The following is a 23,264-nucleotide window of genomic DNA, read 5'->3' as shown; positions in this document are numbered from 1 at the left end:
TTTCCCCTAACCTAACATATTTTTTATGCTATTTACCATGATCCATGTACTTTTATGCACACTTTGCCCTAATGTTTGCATTTTTGTGCACATTACTTGGATGGAGGACTGCACTGTAAAATTTGGAGAAATGTGAATTCCAAAGGCTGGCTGAGTTTCGTTTCATGTATTGTTTTGGCAAGTGCAAAATAAGTAGATTCACTATTAAACGTGAACTGAAAAGAAGTTCATCTCCTCCTCCTCCCTATGAGTAGGCAGTGTGATTAATTCTTCCTCCCTGTTTTTGAGGGGTCAGGAAGGCATCTTGGGTATTCAGGGTAGGAGGGGTGTGAGCATGAATCATTCTTTGTCACTTTGGAACTCATACCTGACAGCTGAAACAGATGTGAATTTATGATCCAGTGTAGAAGGCCCCAAGGCAAACTTTTCTCTACCTGACCTGACTCTCCCACGGCTGTTGCCTTCTGTCTTCCAGCACAATCCTAGGCATAACTCAGGAGGGGAGAGGGATGGCGAGGGCATTTCTCAAAGGACATATACATGAGAGCAACAGTGTGAATTTGTTACCCTTCAAATACCCAGTTGCAAGAAAACAAGGAGGATTGCTCCACAGACACATTTGCATTAGTGACTTTGAATGCAAAATCAAAGGAGTGGTGGCTTTTCCAGACTAATTAAGAGGAAAAGGGTATCAATGGGTGTGCTGCTATTTCCACACAGCCAAAAGGGAGTGGGGGGAAATCCATTTTTCTTGCTACTGGCTTGTATATAAATTGCAGTGGCACCTGCTGACCCCACAATGTGATGGTGTGAAGTGACTGCCCCAAATTTCACCCCCATCTCCTTTCTCTTTGTTTTGCTGTTGCCAAGAAAGGCTACCCTTAATCTTTCTGTACACCAAACATTTATATATTTATATGTGCCACTCTCGCCCATCTCAAAGGCACAGGAACCGACAACAACAACATGTGCATATGCAAGGTGATAATAGATCTGTTCCAACCCAATACAAATCTGTTTGGCTGTTTTAAGCCTGAGAGGTGTATGCACCGGATACTTTTTCTTTACTTGAATCTGTGTCCCTACCATAACCAAGTATGAATATGCTTTGGATGTGCTGATGGCATCAAATTCTCTGTGGAAGGGGTGGGGAGAGAGGGTCAGTGGATGATGGGGTGGGAGGGGGGCTGGTGTTTTTTAGTTCTGAATACAGCATGTTTTTCTTCTTTATATTATTTATGTCTGTCCTGAAATTCAGTACACTACATTGTTTTTAAAAAGGAACTGACAACAACACCGGAATTGACAAACACACACTTATAAATATTATAACAAACCGTATGGTCATCGTCCCCAAACCTTGGCCACCCAAAGTTGGTCAAGTTAAAAGGTCTTTGTCGTCCTTCTGTGGATGCCTCTCTGTTTATCCTGGCAGCCCTTGGATGATTCAGAGAGATGGCAAATGTGGCGAACTTTTGTTGTTGACATTGTAATGGGTACATTGGTTTGACATCTCTCCCTCTGCTCCTTCAGTGCTCCTCCCTGATGCTGATTGAGAGTACACGAGACTCACTGTGCTTCACCGTCACCCATTACAAGCACAGCAAACAGCAGTACAACATCCAGGTGAGATAAGCCACCGTCCTTTATAAGGGGGTTTGAAAGTGATTTGGGGGCAAGGTGCGGAGATAGTTTGAAACGTGTGTTGATGGGGTGCCTGATGCAGAACAGGCAGGCACCGAGTGGAAATAAGAGGGCCAGTAACAGGACCTGAGAAAATGGGTTGATTGGTTTTGGGGCAGAGAATACAAGGTGTGTGTTTTGGAAGGAAGAGGATGTGAATGAGGGGTTAGGGCAGTTTGTTGGTGCATTGCAATGCCGATGTTTGTCAGCGGTGTGGAGATACTGGTCATAAGAATGCTAATTGGGGAATAAGAGTGTGAGTTGTTAAGTGTCCGCAGGAGGTGGGGGCTGGTGGCAAGGTTTGGGAAGGAGCCCTGGTGTGTGCGTTTGCATGGTAACAGCAGAAAGAGTGGAAGGGCTGAGGTGTAGCTGAGTCAGGTGAGTAATCCTAGCTTCCAAGATGCATAAGGCGTACTTTTGTCTCCAGGCCAAATCAGGGGAGGAGAAGCGGGTTTGGACTCATCACATCAAGCGCCTGATTCTGGAAAACCACCACGCCATCATCCCTCAGAAAGTAAGTGGAGGCTCTCCTTCCTTCTCCTTCGCATGCCTGTAGAATGGATGCTGGAGACCCCATGGAGTTCTCTGCCTTTCTTTAAAGCTTAGTCTGAGCCATGTCTCAAGAAATGCTTTTTCTTTTTTGAATCAGAGGGGTGCTATTGGATGTGTTCTTTCTTCTATAATCTTTGCCTTTTCTTTACTCTTGAGTATGCTTGATTGGTTCTCTTTACTGAATCTTACAAAGCCCAGCCATATCAAGCTAGGAGCTTCCATAATGTGGGTATGAGAGGTTTGGTATTTGGAATTTTGTCTGCTCCTTTGTCCTGAGAAAGGGGCAACAGTTGTGATGGAATTTGTTCCTAGTGTCCAGGGATGATGGGACTGAGGGGAACCTCCTTTCTCCTTTCCTATTTTTGGGGGGAGGGAAGAGAGGTGGGAACTCCCCATTGCCTCAGGTTTCAGGATCCTGGATTTCCATTTCCTTTTCAGTTTAGTGCTAAGCCAATACCTTCTTTCCTTCAGGCCAAGGAAGCTATCTTGGAAATGGACTCATACTGTAAGTTTCCATTATTTTCTAAAAATAATAATTGTCCCAGTAGTTTGTTTTTAGAAACCCTCCTCCTGCTTACTGTGTCCTCAGCAGGGCGAGACAGCAGACATGTCAGAATTTCCCAACACAGGTCTAAGAATGTACTCTGCCTCGTGGGGTTAGGTTCTATCATCTGGTTGCAGGAAGATTGCACAACACAGAAATCAACAATAAGTGGAATGTGATTCTGAGATGCAATGCTGTATTGATGATCCAATTCTCTGTCTCTTGTAATTAATATAATTGTCACCTCCTTGGATTGCGAACCGAGCCTGAGTTTGCTTGCTGGAGCCTCTGCTGCTAAATGTAATATTCAGGGGATTAGAATGGTAAGGTGGTATTAGCTTGGTTCATGCGTGAGGGGGTTGGTCATACCAAGTGGGGGCAGTTAACAGGTTCTCAAACACTCCTGCCGCTTCCTTTAGATCCTTCTCGCTACAAATACAGTCCAGAGAGGCTGAAGAAGTCCTTGTCATACCAAGCTACAGAAGACATTCCTCAGTATGGCCGGCAGGGGCGTCGGCAATCAGGTAAACAGGGCAGGGGTAGGGATGTACCTATCCAAGCAGTGGTGTGTGTGTGTGTTTAGGGGTGTGTGTGTGTGTGTGTGTGTGTGTGTGTGTGTATAGGTGTAGGTGTAGCTGTTGTTACTGTATCCTGATGGCATACCTTGTGTGTACAGTTGCTGTTGACTATAGGGCAGAAGTTTTTGTTTTCTGTAGTGGCTTGTCCAGTAGTCTGTTGATAGAAATTAATATTTGGCCTTGGAGCTTAGTGCAGCTGACAGGTGCTGGAGCATTTACTCTGCCAAGGCCTAATGACCTCTGGCACACCACAAACACACACAGACAATGTTCAGAGAACATACCTTTGTTTGTTCTGGACAGTGCTATGGGAATTTTTCTCCCAGTGTCACTGTGAACTTGTCACCTTCACTTCAGCAATACAGGAAGCACCATGAAGAATCAAAAAAGAAAGGAGAACGGGTCCAGTGCTTACTGGTAGAATACTTTTTCATTTTCGTTCTATACATTTTGGAGTGAAATACTCCCCCTTCAGGAGCTGTAGACCAGGCATAGGGAAGCTTTGGCCCTCCAGATGTTGCTGCATTACAACTTCCATCAGCCTCAGGAAGCATGGCCGATGGCAAGGGATGTTGAGAGTTATAGTTCAGCAACATCTGTTATACCTGCTATAAATGGAGTTAATGGACATTGAAATACTGATTCTTAAGCATAGGATAATACTCATTTATACCATATACATTTTTACATACATAAATGCAAAATAAAAACTACGAAACTTTGGTTGTCATAAGACCATATTGAACTTTTGTTTTAAAAAACACACTATTCAACAACACACATAGAGCTAAAAAGAGGTCTTGTTTCAAGTAAGTACTAGAGCCTGTTCTCCTTCCTGTTTTGAACCTCTGTTTCAGAAACAGGTAATTCAGAGTTGGAACATGCCAGTAAACAACTTTGTCCTCTCCCCTCACCTAGTCTGCCATCAGTAGCCTAAACTGTGGAAAAACTGTGGCAATGGCAACCTGACTATTTCTTGGCAGCAAGGTGATAAATTGGTTCAGCCTTTTGGTCTGATCCATCAGTGCTGCTGTTAAGGCAGTCTTCGCTGGGAATTGTAGTCAAAAACACCTGGAGGCAAATGTTTGGCAAATGCTATCCTATGCAATTTCCACACTCAAGATGTATTTACCATTCTTTCACAACATTCAGGCCAATCTGCTTCCAAATTCAGGAGGCTAGAATAGGTGGACTTGAAGAAGACACATAGCTGACAGACTTCAACCGGGCTAGCCTTCCATCCGCAGCCTTGATCTGAGTCAGTGTCCCAGGGTGTCAGGTAGAGAGGCCTTTCCCATTCCTTCTACCTGAAATCCAGGCTGGGAGCTGAACTGGGAAGTCTTTCACTGAACTGGTGACCCCTCTCCCACTGCTCCCTCTGACTGCTCTTCAGATTGTTGTGTAGAACAGCCACCTTTCACCAATGTGTCAGGCAAGCTTGTGCAAGTCAGGGCAGGCTGGTTCCATTTCGTTGACTCTCCTGGGTGTTGTACTTTCATACCAAAACATGGAAGCCATTCCAAATTCCTTTTATTCCTACTTGACTTCTTATCCTAACAAAGGGTGCTCTTGCTGTCAACAACTCCTTACACGGCATAGGGGTTTTTTTTGGGGGGGGGGGAACCACACACATCATGGCCTGCTTTTGCGACTCACAACTCTAGTAGATGCCTGTGGGTCTCTGTGTGCTGGGCTGAGTTTGTGGCGTGTAAAAGTGTGCTGAGGTCCTGTGTGCATTGCTTGATTCTTGATTGCTGTGCCAAGAGAGAACTGCTGAGCTCAAGTCTTGGGTGCTGCAAGCCTAGACAGCTTCTAAAAAGAGAGCTCACTAGAGGATCTTCTGAAGGGCGCCTGCTTGTTAAAAGCAGATCGTCAAAAGGTTTTATCCAGGAGTGTTGAGAAAATGGGCCTCTTAAATAGCTATTGGGTGGTATTATGGAAATGTAGTCGTGTTCATTAATTTCATCAGGTCTGCTCTGAGTAACGTAATATTTATGCCTGCAACAAGAGTGTCAAAACAACATGCTCTTTGTGCCCTGAAAATAATCTAGAATGGCCCAGAGAGTTGGAAGGAGAGCCTACAAATAATCTAGTTCACATTGCAACTGGCAGCAGTACAGGACCATACAGCATAGGTTCGTCTTATGCTCCCCCCACCCCCCAGCAGCAGGCAGTTCTTCCCTCCTAGCATCACCACCTCTTCCTCCTCTGTTTCCAATGGACATGAGGCAGGCAAGTACGCTTACCAAAGGAGGAAGGCAAGGGCAGTGGTAGCAGCACCTCTCTGGGTATCAAGCCGTTGCCATTGTACTTGCCCCCCAGTACACTGTTCTGGGGCATTGTGGGCAATTCAGCATTGTGTTCATCAAAGTGGCAAACAAGGGAATCTGGGGCAGCAGATGGATCCTCCGCAGGTGCCCGAGGATGCCGACGGCTGACACTGGTCCAGGTGCACCGCTGTACTGAGTCGCAGCATCCCTAGTGTGGTGCAGGCCCCAGCAAGGCAGGGCTTTAGTAACGTCTCCAGCAGAATGGTATTGACTCTAACAGGTATCTTATATCCTATCCTTAGAGCCTTTCCGTGGCAAAAACACTGCTGAGAGGCTCCTAGATGGACTCGAGCATAAAGGCCGCAGGAAATCTGGTGCGGGCTCCACTGATTTAGCATGTGGCACGAAGGGGCTCTGCCATCTGGTGTTGTGGGGCTGCGAGCAAGCAGGTGGAGCTCTTTGGGTCAAACCTTACTGCGGAGTAGCTTATGGGCTTTGCCTCCTGGACACGATGCTGGCTGAACATGCCTCTCAGTCTCCAGCAAACGTAATAGATGATGTTGGCTTTTAAGCTCTATAGGCAGGGCTGTGTTTATTCCATGCGTTCACAAATTGGTATCTGACACAGAATTGCCAGGATCCCCATTTTTTCCTCCTCTCTTTTTCTTTTATCAACTATACTACTAATTATAGAACCTACATAATTAATTTCATTTAGCGAAGTCAGCATAGAAAATAAATCATGTTCTACAAGGAGAACAATAATTCGATTAATTTGCACACATGTCAAAAGAATACTAATTACAGTATACAGTCAACTCAATATTCAAAAATCTGAACACACCCATGTTACCCAACATCATTCCCTCTTCGTAGTTGCTTATTTAGATTAATTCTACATTAGTGCATGTTAAATCAGGGGTGGGAAACCCTTTTAGCTCAGGGGCTGCATTCACTTTCGGACAATCTTCCAGGGGCCGCATGTCATTGGTGGGCAGGGCCAGAGGCAAAAGTGGGCGGAGCAATGGCTGAAGGTTACATTTGTACAGTAGGCCAGTTTTGACACACTCCAGGCAAGGAAGGGTCATTAGCGTGGTTCAAGGACACATTCCAGCCAGGCAGAAACACTCAAGGGAGGGTCAAAGCAAGACTGTTGAAAGATGAGGCCTGGAGAGAGACTGGAGGTTCAGATAGGCCTAGAGGGCTGCATTTGGGCCCCTGACCCTGAAGTTCCCCATCTCTGTATTGAAATGCAATAGCACCAGACACAGTAAATGTGAAGTTCTTGTGGCTTCTGAAAAGATGTGGGAAATGTATCTCGAAATCATAGAAGCCTCAGAAGCGCAAACAGGGCTTCAGGCACCTGGAAAGTGGGACACCCTGTTTCCTGCCTGGGTTTTTGGCCTCCTTTCATCTTATTTGTTGCTCCCTGCAGTCCAACTTGGATTGTCAAAGTGGAATAAATCCTGCATAATAAGAAACTGCTGAGTTTGCAGGGAGAGGTGTCTGATTCTGGGCAGCAGAATCTGGATTTTTATTTTTATTTGCTGCTGGAGTATACACAGCCCTTTCTGTAGAAGAGTGGGTGAGAGACAGGTTTCACTTTTTAAAAATCTGCTGGTTTATTTGGCCTCCTAGTTCATTCAATCTTGGTGGCTTGCAAGCACAGATTTATTTATTTAAATTTAAACAATTTATATACCGCTTAGCTACAGTAGTCTTTAAGCCGTGTGCAAGGAACAGAATACAGAAAAGGTAAAACCTGGTTAAAACTAGAAAATCAAACTTCCAAAAGTGCCTGTTGGAATAATAATTTAAAAAGTCATCTGTAGGCACTGGAAGTCCAACAGGGAGGGGTCCGGTCTGACGTCAACTGGAAGGGCATTCCATAAAATTGGGTCCACAATACTGAACACACTGCTCTTTGTGAATAAGAGCCATACGTCTGAGCCATGGAGAACTACTAACCGGTACTCCCCTGAAGGCCTGTGATTGGGCAGGGATGGAAGGATTAGGTGGTCCTTGACAGATGTAAGACTGGTGATGCTGTTCTCTGAGAGGCTTGTTCTGCACTGCACAGAGGAGGCTAGTGCTGTTCTGCACTTCACTCAGATGCTTCAAGGTGTTTCCTTCTGGAGGGGGCAGAGGTGGCGGGCTGAGGCTGGTGCTGGGGTTCTCCCCACCTCTTTCTGGTATTTCTGGGCTCTGAACCAGCATTTCAAGAACTCATCTCGCAAACTTTCCTTTCATTGCAGAACCAACAAAACAGATTCTAAAGCAACTGAGCAACAGAGGTGAGTGGATGTCCCCCTTTCCCACATCCCCCCAGCCTAGGTGGAAGAAGCTCTGTACTGACCAGATTTCCCTGTCCCAGGTTTACTTGACCAGTGTGGGTGGGATTTGACAGGTGCCTGTCCTTATGCCAATGGTCACTCCTCTCAGATTTATTACAGCTAGCAGTTTTGAGCACAGGGCAATTTCATATTGCTAAACAAGGCACCTTAGATGCTGAAAGGCAGGGATGGGGGAACCTGGAGCCCTCCAGAGGTTGTTGGACTGGACTCCCACCAGCCCCAGAGAGCAAGGCTGGCGAAGGGTTGATGTTTCCCCACTCCTGCTCAAAGTGTGTGAGCCTGAATTGTTCCTTTACTCAGTCCCTCCTTCAGCAGTGACTTCTTCCTGTTGCCTTGTGGCTGACCCACTGCCTTCTCAGGGGACCCACAGCCGCTGGAAGGGACTGTAACAAGATATAAGTGATGTAAAAATGGCTCTCTGCCAGCATGTTTGCTGTGTCTGCTGCTTATATAGAGTAAGAGTGTGCCTGAAATGGAGATTGGGAAATAGGGAGGAAGACTACCTGGGCAGGGAAACAAGACCCCACCTTTTCCCTAATGGCTTCTTTTTCCCCCCTCCTTCTTCCTGTGCTGCAAATCTGGCAATAGGACTAAAGGTAAGAGACAGAAATTCTAGAAGACAAAATAAATGAGGGAAAGGAAGAAGGGTCTTCCCTTTCTAAGGAAATTAAAGTCTTGGGTGACATGCAATGGGCTTTGGGTCCCTTACCAAAACGCCACCTTAAAGGTAAACTGCTCTGGGGTAAATGTTGGTGCAGGGGCCATTATTCATTTTAATAACAAATTGACATTTCCCTCTGACCACTGCCATCTCCCATAGGGTGGCCAGTAAGCTCCTCACAGCGCTAAGCTGTGTGCTTCTGCTCTCATGTTGAGCAGGCAGCGATAGAGCACAGGTTAAGGAAAGGGCACCCTAAGCTGTGTCTCTGTTGGTGCCCCAGCACTGGGGCCTTTCTAAAAGCCCCTGCTTGCCCTCACTTCACGTAGCATGCAGGCAGTGACGGAGCCCTTTTGGAGTTTGGGGAGCCCTCGCACCCCACCAGCAGCTTGCCGCAGCAGCAGCAGCAGGATCGGCAGGCCCTTCCCCAGGAATCTCTGGAAGAGTTGGCTGAAAGCGATGGCAGCGAGAAGGATATGGGGCCGGAGGAAGAAGACGAAGAGGAGGAGGAAGAGGAAGAGGAGGAGAGGCTGGTAGGAACGGAGCAGGTGGCAGACTTTGCAAGCTCCTTGATGGCCGTCCTCCACTGCTGGCACTATCGGGCCAACGCTTTGCTTTTCTCCTGGGGCAGCACGGTGAGGTGCCTGTTCAACCCCTGCTGCGTCTCCCTCCTGCATGCTGGCTTGCTGCATGGCTCGCGGCTGCCCTCCGTTCCTTCTGTGCCATCTTCCCGTTAATCAGATGTGGGACAGCCCCAGAGGTTCCCGTGTGCTTTCTTTTGCAGCTGTTTTAACCCTTCGGTGATACTACTGACTGACTTGGTGCTTTTGTGCAGTCCTTCACGGGGGCTAACAAGATTTGTGGCTTGATAACAAAAGAGGCTCTTTAGGTCTTACCATCTCTGTATCTGTGGGAGGTCCTTTTCCTGCCGTTCCCTGTCCTCTTGCCAGGAAGGTTCTTCCACGTTAGCAGCTTGATAATGAGACAAAGCTAACATTCAGCAGAATCCTCTTCCAAGTCCTGTTGCCTGTGCTATTGGACCATCCCTGGATCCAGCACTAACTGTGCATCTTCCAGATAGTTTATCAGCCTGCAGTTTTTAACTAGTGCACTCCACCGGCCACACCAAAGTGCTGCAAGACGTGTAGAGAGTCTGCTCGGGAAAGCTGTGTTCCTGGATGAAATTGGGACTGGCTTAAGTAACTGCAAGGCTCCTCTGTGCCAGGGCAGCAAGTGAACCAGAGCCACCAGCACTTGCGTTCACCTGCTGCTTGCAAGGCTGATGGATGCGACATCAGGTGGTTTTTGTTGCTGCATCCAATGGCTAGAATATTGGACTTGGACCTGCGTGGGCACATGATGCATTTTAGCTATCTGGGACAAGCTATGATCTCTGACTTTCTCTGTAAAGTTTTTCAGAATGACAAATAACAATGGCTAGGGATGTTTGGCTGCTCTTGTCCAATGGCTTCTTCCCAGTAGCATGTACTCAACTCTCTAATGTTTTTGTTTTGGTTCAGGCCAAGAGCCACAAGGCACAGGAAGGGCCCAAGCAATACCAGTCGCCAGGCAGCAGTGGTGAGAAAAACAGGACCGGGGATAATGTCTCATCTGTCCCAAAGGTGAGTGGTTGGTGGAGGTGCTGTTTGGGGAAGTGCCATTGCTCAGTGGGTAGAGCTCCCAGGTTCAGCCTCTGGCATCTCCAGAGAGGGCTGGGAATGTCCCTTCTGAAACCCTGGAGAACCTCAACCAGGGAGATCACAGGTCCATCCAGGTCAGGACTGTCTGCTCTGTTAGGCAGCTTCTTACATTCCTTGGGGAGAATGGAATTTCTGCTTGTGCCAATTTTGAGACAAGGAAACTGTTGGCCCGTAACACTAAAAATAGCCAAAGACTCCTGGACATTCCACTTCCCAGACTCAGTTCCCATACTGAGTATTCTATGCCATTGTCCTTCCCAATGGATGCTCCAAATTGTCCCCAGAACATACGACATAAAAACGAGCAATATTTCTGTCTGCTGTTGAGTCAGCTTAGTGGTTGGTGGGTTCCCTGCCTTAGAAGCCAACATATTTGCTGGGTTCAAGAGTTGGTTGCATTTGAGTAGTGACTATTAACTCAGCCCTTAAACTGTTTATCTGCAAGACCACCATTTTTTGGGTTGTGCGTTAAGTGTGCAAAACTTTCCTTCTCTTCCTAGGCGCGATCAGCCATCGAACTCAGCATGGTCTTAGAAGCTTCTCCCCTTAAGGAAGAGTACCTGGAAGAGGGTCCTTCAGACCCCGAGTCGGTGGGCAACCTGGAGCCAGTCCTGGCAGGCCAGTGGGGGACCCTGAATCAACAGCGTTCAGATGGCCTGGAGCCCACTGAACATACTGAACTGAAGCCGCTTAGTAGCGAGGAGGAGGAGGAAGAAGAGGAGGAAGAGGAGGAGGACAGACGTGCACCCCAGACCAGAAGCATCCTCCCTTTCTCTGTGCTGGATCAAGCCAGCGTCATTGCAGAGCGCTTTGCCAGCAGCCTCTCTCGCCGCAGCAGCCTGGCACTCGAGGAGGGCAAGGGCCACCTGACGCCAAAGCAGGCTAGCCGCAGCGGCAGCGTCTTGAGCCTGGACGGCAGCGAGAAGGCCGGATGTCGCACGAACAGCACCACAGACTCCCTGCCTCAAGAGCCCCCGGGTGAGCCCAGCAGTGCCTGCAGCGGGGCCGCCTCTCCTGGGCTGCTTGAGACGGACCATGCCTCCTGCAAGCGGAAGGAGTCCATGCTCTCCCATCAGGACCGGCTGCTGCTAGACAAGATCAAGAACTACTATGATTACGCGGAGCACCAGGATGCCGGCTTCAGCGTCAGGCGGCGGGAGAGCCTGTCCTACATCCCCAAAGGGATGGTGAGGAATTCCGTCTTCAGGATCAACAGCCTTCCCCAGCCAGAGCCAGAGCAGGAGGGGCTGAAGCACAAGAGGCCGGGCGGCCCTGCCAGTGGTGGGGCTGGCCCCACAGCAGCCTGGGTGTTGTCAAACAGGCCCGTGGCTGGGCTACAGGCCCCCCGCTCCGAGGCAGCCTCTGCTGGAAGCCCCCTGCCCATCACCGAAGCAGAGTTCAGGCCGCCGGCTGAGATGATTAAAATCTGGGAGGAGATGGAGAAGCCGAGCGGAGAGGGTCAGAGTAGGAGGCCTGAAGGTGTCACTCGGCCAGGCACGGCGAATGGTCAGGTGGCTGGGGGCTCCTCTCTGCGGCACGCGGAGAGGCTTCGTGGCCAGGAGAACGGCTTTGACCTCCACGAGCCGCTGCTCATCCTGGAGGACGAGGATCTTGGGGCCATCACAGAGGAGTCGGCGGTGCCCTCGCCTGAGAGCAAGTCTCCTGTGGAGCGGGCTGCGCCTTCTCGGAAGCCCTGGAAGCTGGCCCATGAGCTGGGGGGCTCTGAGCAAGATCGGTATCTCCCCCGCTTGCACCCCCGGATAATGCAGCTGGCCCACCTGACGGAGGCAGAGCTGGCGGAGAAGGTGAAGAACAAGGTCTACCAGCTGGCCCGCCAGTACAGCCTCCGAATCAAGGGCCAGAAGCCTGCAGCACATAGGAGGCTTGCTGAGCTGGAGGAGGAGATGAAAGGCAATACTTTGACTGTCCAGCCGGAGGCAGATAAGAAAAGCAAGGGTATGTATTGGCGAGAGGGCACTGTGCTATCACAGGCAGGACCTCATTGTTCATGTTATATGAATTTCAGCAGTGCCTAGAAGCCACAGCTGTGCCCATAAATATAGGAGATTCATTGTGACTTATATTTTAAATTTTTAGATTAATGACTTGTCCTTGGCTCGTGGGAGGTAGCAACCTTCATTAAAAACACCCCACCAGCAACATGCACCAAATATAAAGATTCACAAAGTGTCAGATAGATATAAAACAGTTGTAAAATATAATATATTGAATGTTTTAAGAGCCGCAGTTAAAAAAAATATACTGAAATGTGCTTATTACAATAGTAGTAGTGGATTCTGTTTCCAGAGGAGTTTATATTCTAGACCAGAACTCTTATGACAGCCGGAGCCAAATACCACTTGCTGGGCCAGAGGAATATCACCTGGGCAGGGAGGACACAAGAGGCAGTGCACATGCCACATTTTTGTGGCTGCTCAAAACCACGAACCTGTGCTACTTTAAGGGCAAAAGCCCAAGTGGGTGGCCTGTTTTTCAGACCTCCCAGCATCCTCAAGACAGCTTTCCATGCTCCTGTTTCTTTCCCAGTTGTGGGAAAGTTGTCTTTGGTGAGCACTGTCCAGCCCCCAAACCAGGAAAAAGCACAGTTTGTAAACATCGTGCAAAGAGAGCAGATTTGCAGATCTGTAGATTCTGGAGATAGAAAGAGATGTTCTGGGGGAAAAAACTCTTTCCTGGTATGTAGGAGAAAGTTGAAATGGTCTGAACTGAAGGAAGGGGGCTCCGTCTCTCCAGCCTGTTCCTGCATTGGGCTGCACTCACTGCTGAACTCTGCCTTTTTCTCAGCGCTGGGGGAACTCTTGCCCCAGCGTATCCAGTCTCCTCAGAGCTCTCTGTCCTAGCCACACACACCTTCCTCCTTCCCCTGGCCGCAGCCCTTATCCAGGCCTGATCCACACCTTCCTCAGGTGCTATTTCCTGAACGGAATGTGCCCTTGAAGTGTGATGCCTGGCTAGAGAGGGCAGGGGGCATTATAACAACCTCTGAAATGTAGTTTACAGTGCAAAGGTTGGAGTCGTTTCTGGCCCTGGGTACGAATGTTGCTCCTGAGCCGAGAAAGATTTTCCACCCTGATTTAGCTTAATTCAATTAATTCCATTGCTTCTCCCTCTATTGGAGAAGCCCCAGGTGCCCCATCCAGCTACTGTATATCTCTGAGATGGAATTGATGGAGGCCCAGAGGGGATTGCAGAGGCGAATGGGGAGGGAACTTTCTGGCTTGGATATATATGAATACAAAAGGTTTCCACCAGGACAAACCTCCACCTCTAGGATATTTTAACAAGGGTCCTCACCAAAGTGCCCAAGAACTTGGCAATTCTTGACTCCTCAAGCAGAACAGCCTCTGGGAGCCTCCTTCCCTCCTTGCTCTTTCAAAGGGAAACAGCAAGGCTGCTGTGCAGCTGACAAAAATGGAGCTGCTGAGATTGGGGAGTAAGGGGGACCACTGTTGCAGCCCACCCACCCAGCAAACGCCTTGCCTTATTGCTGCCTCACTCATTCCTTGTTGCTTTTTCTTCTAGGCAAACGGAAGCCAGCCTTGACCCTCCCCAATACTTACGAGCAAGTATTGCTGCAGGAGGCCAGCCCACTGACTCTCCCCCCATCGTCAACCTCGTCCCTGGAGAAGTCCCCCAAGCGCTTCTCTTTCAGCCCCTCCTCCAGCAGCCCGCGGCTTGCCTCCCCCACCAACAGCACCCTGTCTTGCAGCCCCCTCAGCCCCGTCGTGGCTGAAAAGTTCAACTGGCCAGACGTGCGGGAGCTCAGGTCCAAATATTCCTGTCCATCAGGGAATCAGAAGTGCAGGCCGCAACCCGTCAACAGGAGCCGCTCAGCCCCTGAAAAAATGGTGGATACAGCTGATAGAGCTCTGGAGGAGCACCAGTGCTCCAAGAGGATTGTGAAGGCAGCGGACAAACCCCAGCAAGGGGGCATGCCAGGCTGCAAAAGGGAAGCTCCACCGGACTCCGGACTCCAGGGCTGCGACGCGCACAAGGAATTGAGCGTTACGGCTGAGACCTCTCTGGAGAACCGTCAGCGAGTGGTTGTCATGGAAAAGCTGCTGGATGTGACTGTCGATCCGGACGAGAGCTATGTGCAGATTCGCTCCCCTACTTCCCGGGAGAAGATCTCTCTCAAGGCTGTGGTGGAGAGGTGCAAGGCCTACCAGGACTCGGAAGAATACCGCAGGCGTGAGGAGGACCTCCAGGAAGCAGCTCCCCACAAAGCACTTCAGCAGGTTTGCCGGGAGAAAACAGACAGCAGCCAGCAGAGCCTGGTAAAGAACCTGAGGGAGAAATTCCAGACCCTCAATTCCAACAGTTGAGCTCCTATGTCTGTTGCTCCCATGCTGCTAAGCCCTCTTTTATGAACTAGGATGGTTCTGGAGTTGATGTCATTTTCTCCCCCAGCTCCTTGAGAGGAGAAAGGACGGGTGACAGTCTCTTCCTCCTCTTCCGACCTGGATTGCCACCTGGCTCATTGTGCTCCAACCTTCGTGTCCAGCTGCCTCTACCCTCTGGGAAGTTGCTGAGCTCACGGCTGTGCATTCTGAGCCAGGTGGTTGCTGTCCTTCGTTGGCCGCACTGTTGGGAAGTACTCTTCACACGTTTCCGGGAAGCACTGAGAAGCTTCCCATCAGGACAGGCATACCACAAATCAGAGACTCCTTTGCAGCTACCCATATGGTCCACTAAGAAAAGGTGTTTCCTTTCCCTTCAGGACCAAATCCTTGCTTTGCCAAGCCACAGCAGAAATGAATGAGCCTTCTGTTGCTCAGTCTCATAGGATAACCATAAGTTATTGTTCCAAATTTTCTTTTGTCTTTACTTTTTTATTTTTAAGAGCGTGATTTTACTGTGGCTGGCAGAGAGTTGATCTAAGACTCCCAGTTTGATAGTATATAATCTTAATAATATTGGTTGTGTACACATTTCAGTCTGTACGCACTGTGCAATAACCACTTTTGACCAGAAAATGTGGCTGTGGTTTCTTCACTTGGGGGGGGGGATGGGGGGGGGAATTGAAGCCTATGATTTTTTACTGCAGAAGTAAGATTGAGAAGAGTCTTGAGCATCACAGAGCTCTCTTAAGTTCACCAGTGGCATGGGCTAACACTAGTGTGGTTCTGATCCACTATAGTGCCAGGAGGTCTTAAAAGACCTGCACATCCCTTGGTAGAAGGTTTATTCTATTCACTGGTCAGGCTAGAAGGATCACTGCTCCCACCCCAACTACTGGATGTCTTTAGATCAAGTTTCTCTAAGATGGGACACTTTGCCAAAGGAAACAATGCAGCTCCACTAGAGGAGAGCTCTGTATGGAGAAATAGGAACAAGTCAGGAAAGTGCTGCAGCTGCCCAGTCTTATTATCGAATGTTGGGTTGAAGGGTAGGCAGTGACGGTTGAGAGAAGGGGAGCACAAACACATTCTGGATTTCTGGGGCAGGAGTCAGGGTGCAATGGTGGGTTTTCATCAGCTGGGGTGGGAAGTATTTGAGGTTATTTCTCCACCAAACAGCAGAGAAGCAACGCCCACCTTCTTAGGGGTGAGTTTCAAACAACAGAAAATGTCAAGGGTCTGCTCCATTCCTCTCTCTGCCTGCCAAAGACTATCCCAAAGGTCCTTAGGCATCATCTCTGGACATGTTCAAGGATACTTTGCATTAAAGGCTATTCAAGATAACTTTTGGGGGTGCTCCCTTTTCTTTTGTAAGCTTGAAACGGCGTGGGTGTTCCAGGCAGCAAAATGACTGCATAGTGTTTTGTTTTTCCTTAATTTTGACAACGTTTATGTATCGCTTGATTGTAAGAACACCTCTGAGGGGTTTACAAAAATATAAGCATTTAAATTCTCAGTATGGGGGTTTTAAAACATCCAGAGCATTATTAAATACAACAGTAGCTGAAGAGAGAGAAAACACATGTAACTGCTCCATGTCTGGGTAGGCTTGCCTAAACAGAAATCTTTTAAGCAGGCGCCAAAAATAATACAGCAAAGGTGCCTGCCTGATGTCAATAGGAAGGGAGTTTCAAAGTGCAGCTGCTGCAATATGAAAAGGTGGATTTCTTAAAAGTGCAGAAAAGGTCTTATGTTGCACCTGTAACAGCGGCAGTTCTGCAGACCCAAGCCATCAAGAGGGTACATGTGGGGTAAGGTGATCCCACAAGTAAACTGGTCCCAATCCAGTAAAGGCTTTACATACCGATAGTAACACTTTGAACTTGGCCTGTTAAAAAACGGACATCTAGAGTTTTGAGCAGAGGTGTTACACACAGGCCCCTAGGCTCTCACACGTGTCTTTAACCATACTGCAGGTAACTGTGGGTGAGCCCTTAACGAACAGAAATTGCACACAAAATCCAGGAGCCAAGAAGGGTTTATTTGTTCATTTATTAGAAAAATGTTATTAAATTGCTTCTGAAGCACATTCTGAAGCTTTAGCTCTTTTCTCTGGACAGTGGAAGCACATTGGAGCAGGTGGAACTTGGTGCCTAGCTGTTTTTAAGAGAGTATGAACCCCCAAACCCTATAAACCTGTAGGAGAGGTCCTGGGCTACTTTAGCTGTTCTCTGTATCTCCAAGAAACAGCCCTTGCTCTTCTGAAGCAAACATGTTCTGGGCCTGGTGCATGTGGAGCTCCCTTCTGACAGGTCCTGACCTCTGCGTTAGTAGTGGGGTCTTGGAGAGCTAAGCCTGATGGAGGAGCCGCTTGACGAAGGTGAAGTCACTTTAGATCTAAGAAGGAAGAGCTAGGCGCAGCCAGGCACGGGAAGGCTGCAAGTTGCCAGACAGCAAATGGTTCCTGCTAGGGAAATGATAACACTCCCTGGGTCTGTAATGGGTAGGAGCATAATGCAGCGAGACGTAATGGCACACCGACAACGACTGCACTCGAAACGTGCCAAGCGAAACCAAACAGAGGTCTGGGAGCACAGCTTATGGTGCTGTGCACAAGCAAAAGGTTAAAGAAACGGGGGAGCAGAACAAGTACACATAAGGTCTGAAGCAACTTCCTTATTTAGCACATAGCCTAGTATAGGGCAGTGGTCATACAGCAGGAATAGTCTCAAATAACATTTCAGCCTAGCTTTGTGTGTTTTCAGCTTCCTGAAAAGGAGCATTTTACCATACCTGAAACTCAGGAGTTGACAGGTGAAAATATCCTCCAGGAAGGGAAGGGATGGCTGAGCTTGCCAAAGCCAGAATGCTTATGAGGTCCCAAAGGTATATTTGTTGTACAATTGCAGCTGGGTAGCATGTTTAGTAAATATTTCTCTTCCTGGTGGCATTTGCTGGAGAATCGGCTCCTCCTAATTCTCATGTGCTTTGTTGTCTTAAAGAAAACGGTCACCCTAAACTTACAGGATCCCTACTATTCCTTGCCTGGTGCCTCTCCTAGACAGAGCTGCCTCACATAAGATTTTCTTTTTTAAAAATGCCACAATGAAGTCCAAACATCCTGTCTTTTTTTTTCTTTTCTTTTCTTAGTTGAGCCATTCTGTGCTCACTTCAGCAGGCTGATAAAGTATATCTCTCCCCTATAAGCATGGACTGGAAGAGTGGAGAAAATACCACTTTGGGGGCATTCAGATTGTAAGTATGGCAGGCAGTGCTTTCTTTTCTAGAAAAAAAGGTGCCAGTACTGCTCAGCTGCAAGCAGGGAGGCAGGCTGGCGGGGGACAGACCTCTCTGCATGTGCTCAAAGACGCACTGCTCTTTCCCAATGCTGGCATCGTCGTCTGGGCACCAATGAATAGGCTGACGATTAGCAGCCCACAGGTTTTCAGCACGGCTTTGCAAGGTCACCAGAAGAATGCCGATTCCAGGCAGGCTGGGGGCTCTTGTTCCTAAGAGTGCCCACTGTTTTTGCTAGAGAAGAGTTCCCCCTCCCTTTTGCACCTTTGAGCTCTCCCTAGCAATAACCATCAGTACCCTGGTGGAGAGAATCCTTCCATGTTTTAGCCTCGAAATGGAGCATAAAGGCATTCTGCTTAAATAGGCCTTGTTTCACGTGTGCCTAAGCTAACTGCTTTCAGTGAGCTTAGGCACCCCCATTATCTGCACAGGCTATGGCTGCATGCCTTGAATATCAGTGCTGTGGAAAATTATCCACAATATTTAAGTCTTTGTTGTAATAGCATGCTATATCACTGACTAGTGTCCAAACTGTGCAGCAACAGAGAAGTATTAGTGGGTTGACTGCTCTGACTGAGGGTCTTTATGGGCGCTGCTTGCTCTTCCTCTGGAAGCAAGAAAGGCTTATGGAAGCAGTGGAAGCTTCTCCATTAGAACTAATGGGGCGCTCATGGCTACCTGCCTTCCCACTTAGAACCAGTCAAGAGAATGGCACTGCTCCTCAGTCTTGGTGTTGCACTTGTAGAACACAGTGGCAAAACCGGATCAAGTTGGCTCTAGGTAAGCCTACTGCAGGTCTCCTTGCCTTTTGCCCTACCAGCCCCCAATTGGCACCAGTTACCAGCATCATTGAGGGATGCTTAATTAGTAAGGCTGCCTGCTCTACTTTTCAACTTTCTTCTCCACCTCCCCTTGCAATCATTCCTGCACCTGCTGATTAATTTCATATTTAAAAACCCAATTTTGCAAGATGTGGGTTGTGGTACAACCTGCTGTTCAGCAGTCACCTAGGGGTGCATCTTACTCTGAACATAAAAGGGGGAAGATCATCCTTTATGGCAGTGATGTTTTATAATGGCAGAAAGGAGAAGGCTGGCAGCTAAGCTGTCGTATAACTGCACTGGTAATGTTCAGTGGGGTTAATGCTACCAGACTCCACAACCCGGAACACTATAATTCAAAACCATTTAGATGTATTGGCTTTTCGAATGTAGCATTGTGGAAGAATCTGCTCTGCTCATCACAATAGTGAGGCAGCCGATTGTCAGCTACCCATTACAGCCCAGGAGATCTGGAAAAGTTTAACACTTTTGAGACTTGACAAAAGGTAACATGTGGAAAAACCTCCAGCCTCAGCTGTTGGTACCTGGATCCATGACAGTAAGTGTCAAGCCCTGCTTTTCCCCACAGCTGTGGGTGTGAGGCAAAGACAGCCCCCCCCCCCCGATCCCCATATCTTTTGCTTAAAGAGACAGTTTCATAGCTTCCTTTTTGAGCGAGGAGAATCCAAACCAATCTGTTCATGGTGTTTACAGAGCCTGCGCACTCCTGGAGTGATGATAATGGGATGCCCCTAGGTTAAGGCACTTTTTGTATGGTATATGGCACCCACAAAGAAAACATGGTTTAGAAATCACAATGAGCCCTAGGGGTGGGGTGCTCAAAAGACAACTGAAGAATGGGAGCCTGCTGTTTTCAGAATCCTTAGTATTACTATCGCTGCAAAGAGGCCCTTGCAGGAAAGGCAATCTCCAGGCTCCACTCAATGTCAAAAGCAATTAGCTCTCCAGCAATATGTTCCAAAAGAGCAATACAGCTGAGCAGCCATCTGTCTTTGGGAGGGAGGATGATGAATTCCTTCCTTGGATAAGGGGCTTGTGAACTTTATCATAAAGTCAGAGCTAGATGTGCCTGTATATATTTTAAACAGCCATTCAGACACCCACACATCACAGGCAGAGGTCTCTGCAGAAGGGAGCAGTTGGGATTAAGACTGCATTTACAGTAACTGAGAAAGCCACACTCCATTCTACAGAAGTGTAAGCAGTGCAGTGGATTACCAAAGGCCATGCTTGGGCACAATGCATCCTCGGAGGGACAAGAGAGGAGCCATTTGCTTCTGGAGAGCTGAGCCAACACAGAACAGATGTTTACAGAAAGCTCAGGGGAGGGGAGGGCACCTGGATTCAGCCTAGTCACAAAGTTAACCCCGGCATAAATATAGTGGGGCTGATAAAAACCTCATTAAGTAATGTGGGGCACAATCCAGCCAAAGTTAATGGTGGCTAAAGTCCACTGAAACCCAACAGGCTGCTTCTCAGTGGGGCGTAGCTGCAACTAACTTCAGCTTCCTTGTGTTCCTAGTGCAGCGGGTGAGCAAACTTCCTCTCTTTTTCACAAATACACACACACATTTCTAACACGTCTCCATTCTAACCAATTTAGTGCAGAAGTCTGAACATGGGTCATGCTCTCTCTTTGGTTGCAACCCTGATTCATTTATAATCGAGCAAGGATTCCGCCACCAACGCAGTGGACTCTGGGTGGAACCTTTTGGTGAGAAAGTTCTGTGCTTTGTGACACGGTATTGTGCATGCGTGTGTGCGTACGTCTTAGATGCCCCTGCAAAGAAGAGCATCAGACCTGCTGAAAAGAGAAAACTGACTTCCAGTATGAGGGTTGGATCTTGATGCATGGTGTGCCTGTGCTATAGATGACGGTGAAATTCCACATGACGGTTCTATTCCAACAGACGATTTGGGAAAGCAGCTTCTGGGAACCAGGGCTTTTGGCAATGAGCTGAGGATGTAGTTTCCCCAACCTCCGAGATAAGCAGAATTGCTCCAGAGCCATCATGGTTTTCATTCAGTTCCCTTTTGGGGTGGGCTAGGTTCCTGCTTCACTCCTTTCTTCCACAAAAAGCCCCTGAAATCGACACACTGTCTTCTCCCCTGAAGCAGTTCTTTGTTCACAGAGAGGTGTGCAAAGCATGATCACGCACAAGGTCAGCCTTGCTGAACTCTGCATTCCCAATGAACCAACCAAGGACACACACCTCGCAGCTCTGCTCTGCAGCAGGGATGTTGCCTTGTTGCCTGAAACACTGGCTTGATGCCCTGGGTTGTGTGGGGGAGAGAGATGGGGATGTGGTGGGAAATGAGAAGCAAGGCTGTGTTGTGGAGATGAGAACAGTGTTTTGAGTGGTGCCAGGAGTGCCCAGGGACACTCGGACATGCAGGTTTCCCCCCCCCCCGTTATGCACATTAGAGCATAGGCATCTGGCTGGACCAAGCCACCTGTCTAGCTATTTCTTTTTGGGAAAGAAGCTGAATCTCTTCTCTTTGTCTTTCTTGGTCAGACTCACGTCCATGGTGGTGATGGAAGGCAGAGGCAGGCTTTGGGCCTTGGTTTTAATGCTTTGGGATTCGATTATTGCTGTGCTGAAGCCCTGAAGCCAGGTGTGCATCTCATCCTGCCAAGAACAAAATCCGGTTTACACACACTTCAGTTGCCAATTGCTACCCAAAGCAATGTTACCAAAAGAAAAGAAAAAAAGACATTTCAGCAGTTTGACTATGTACTTTCTACATTTTTAAATGTTTCTTCAAAAACATCCAAAATATTGGCTGATTGTGGCTAGCTGCCCCAGAGAAAAGCTGAGGGGCAGGAACACATTGAACTAAGGAAGGAAAAAATGTTAAAGCAGAACAATTCAAAATAGATTAAGAAGCCAATAAATTCAATTACCAATTATCAGTTCACACAAAGATTTATACGTCTGAGTAGACATGTATACTCAGCTGCAGTGCTTTTTTCCTAAAAAAATGTTTAGGGGTACTCTCATTTTCCTACTCATATTGAACTACTGCCCCTCAATGAGACCAAACATAGAGTCACAAAATGTTTAAGGGTGTGTACTACCTATATGTGTCTACTTAGAAGTGAGCCCCATTAAGTTCACTGGTGCTTACTCCCAAATAAGTGGGCATAGGATTGCAGCCTCAATCTCCTTATTAAAAAAAAGGTTGCACATTAATTCTACTCATGGAACCCTACCTAGAGACCCGTTTTATTTTGCTTCCTTTTCTATTAGAAATCAATGTAAGTTGCTTTCCACATGGCATTTCAATCTAATGCCAGTATTTCTACATATGGCTGCAGCCATTCGGTTGGCTCTGGTAATTCAAATATATACATGGAGCAGTTGAGATGCAAGCAGACACACAGGTGCTACTAGTCTTAATACACTCAGTCCTCAAAAAGCAACAGCAAGCCCCAAGGTGGCATTTTGCTAGCCAGCTCTAGTAACTCAAAATAGTTATTTGATGAAATACAAACTCCTTTTCTCCTACCCTATGAAAACCTAAATATATTCCAGCTCCTTCCCACTCCGTCAAGTGGGTGTGACCCTAGCTGTACTTGACTGCTGATTCAATGAGCAGTCATGGTTAGTGGCCCAGCCGTGCCAAAGCTTTGATTAGCAAAACAGTATGATGCAAAGTGGTACCATTCACTTCAGTACATGGAAACAGTGACACACGGTTCATTTCTTAAGCCCAGGATTCATGGCAACACCTACCTCATCTTTGCCATGGAAGAGCCATTCACTCCCGTTGCTGAGTCTGCAAAGTACAAAAATCATTATATAATACACTTTTTTTAAAAAAAAGTTTCCTGGCTCTAAGGGTGACTTCTTGTCAGGAGGTTCACACAGAGAGTTGGAAGGGACTTCAAAAAGTAATCTAGTGTAACCTGACATTGCAGAAAATCCACTGCTATAGCATCCTTGATAGGTGGCTATCTAGCTTCTGCTTAAAAACATTTAATGAAGGAGAGTCCACACCTTCCAAGCTAGGATTTCTTGTGTAACAAGCTGAGATGGATTAACTAAAGAGCATCTCAGTAACTCAAGCTGGGAAAGCTGCAGGAAAGGGGATTCAAAATTATCAAGGGGCTGGAGGGACTCCCCTAGGAGGAAAGGTTACAACATTTGGGGGCTTGGACGTAGCTGGGGGGTGTGGGAAGGGGGCAGCTGCCCCACCCTAGATCAAGTAAAACAATAGAAATACTTAACTAACTGACCAATTACGTCAGTTCTGCCCCACCAACAAAAATCCTAGCTACGCCCATGTTTGGAGTGGCATGTAAAAGACAAAGAGAAGTGTGTCGTCCCCCCTCCCCTCATTATACTAGAAACCCAGGATCACTCAGTGAAAGTGGATGGTGGTAGATATAGGACAGACAAAAGGAAGCACTTATTCACACAA

At 47.8% G+C, this 23,264-nt stretch overlaps 2 protein-coding genes across 8 annotated transcripts in view; one reads left to right on the top strand and one right to left on the bottom strand.

The window, feature by feature from the left end:
* Window positions 1-16,044, top strand: part of PLEKHG3 (pleckstrin homology and RhoGEF domain containing G3) — a 46,532-nt gene extending 30,488 nt beyond the window's left edge. The window contains exons 9-19 of the mRNA XM_082196479.1: window positions 1,534-1,626; window positions 2,111-2,197; window positions 2,707-2,740; window positions 3,199-3,303; window positions 5,930-6,001; window positions 7,883-7,921; window positions 8,570-8,601; window positions 8,969-9,274; window positions 10,160-10,261; window positions 10,840-12,295; window positions 13,883-16,044. Of these exons, the coding sequence (XP_082052605.1) occupies window positions 1,534-1,626; window positions 2,111-2,197; window positions 2,707-2,740; window positions 3,199-3,303; window positions 5,930-6,001; window positions 7,883-7,921; window positions 8,570-8,601; window positions 8,969-9,274; window positions 10,160-10,261; window positions 10,840-12,295; window positions 13,883-14,685 (3,129 nt within the window). The 3' untranslated portion in view covers window positions 14,686-16,044. The remainder of the gene's footprint in view (window positions 1-1,533; window positions 1,627-2,110; window positions 2,198-2,706; window positions 2,741-3,198; window positions 3,304-5,929; window positions 6,002-7,882; window positions 7,922-8,569; window positions 8,602-8,968; window positions 9,275-10,159; window positions 10,262-10,839; window positions 12,296-13,882) is intronic.
* Window positions 16,045-16,733: 689 nt separating this feature from the next.
* SPTB (spectrin beta, erythrocytic) overlaps window positions 16,734-23,264 on the bottom strand; it is a 94,652-nt gene continuing 88,121 nt past the window's right edge. For all 7 annotated transcript variants that reach the window (XM_082214695.1, XM_082214691.1, XM_082214693.1 and 4 more), the window contains 2 exons: window positions 22,577-22,619; window positions 16,734-21,469 (listed from right to left, as the gene is read on the bottom strand). In XM_082214695.1, coding sequence (XP_082070821.1) covers window positions 21,302-21,469; window positions 22,577-22,619 — 211 coding nt within the window. In that variant the 3' untranslated portion in view covers window positions 16,734-21,301. The remainder of the gene's footprint in view (window positions 21,470-22,576; window positions 22,620-23,264) is intronic.

This window comes from Podarcis vaucheri, assembly GCF_965113315.1.
Source record: "Podarcis vaucheri genome assembly, chromosome: 1".
Taxonomy (NCBI): Eukaryota; Metazoa; Chordata; class Lepidosauria; order Squamata; family Lacertidae; genus Podarcis; species Podarcis vaucheri.
The sequence above is the reverse complement of the archived record's forward strand: the minus strand, read 5'-3'. Positions and strand labels throughout refer to the sequence as shown.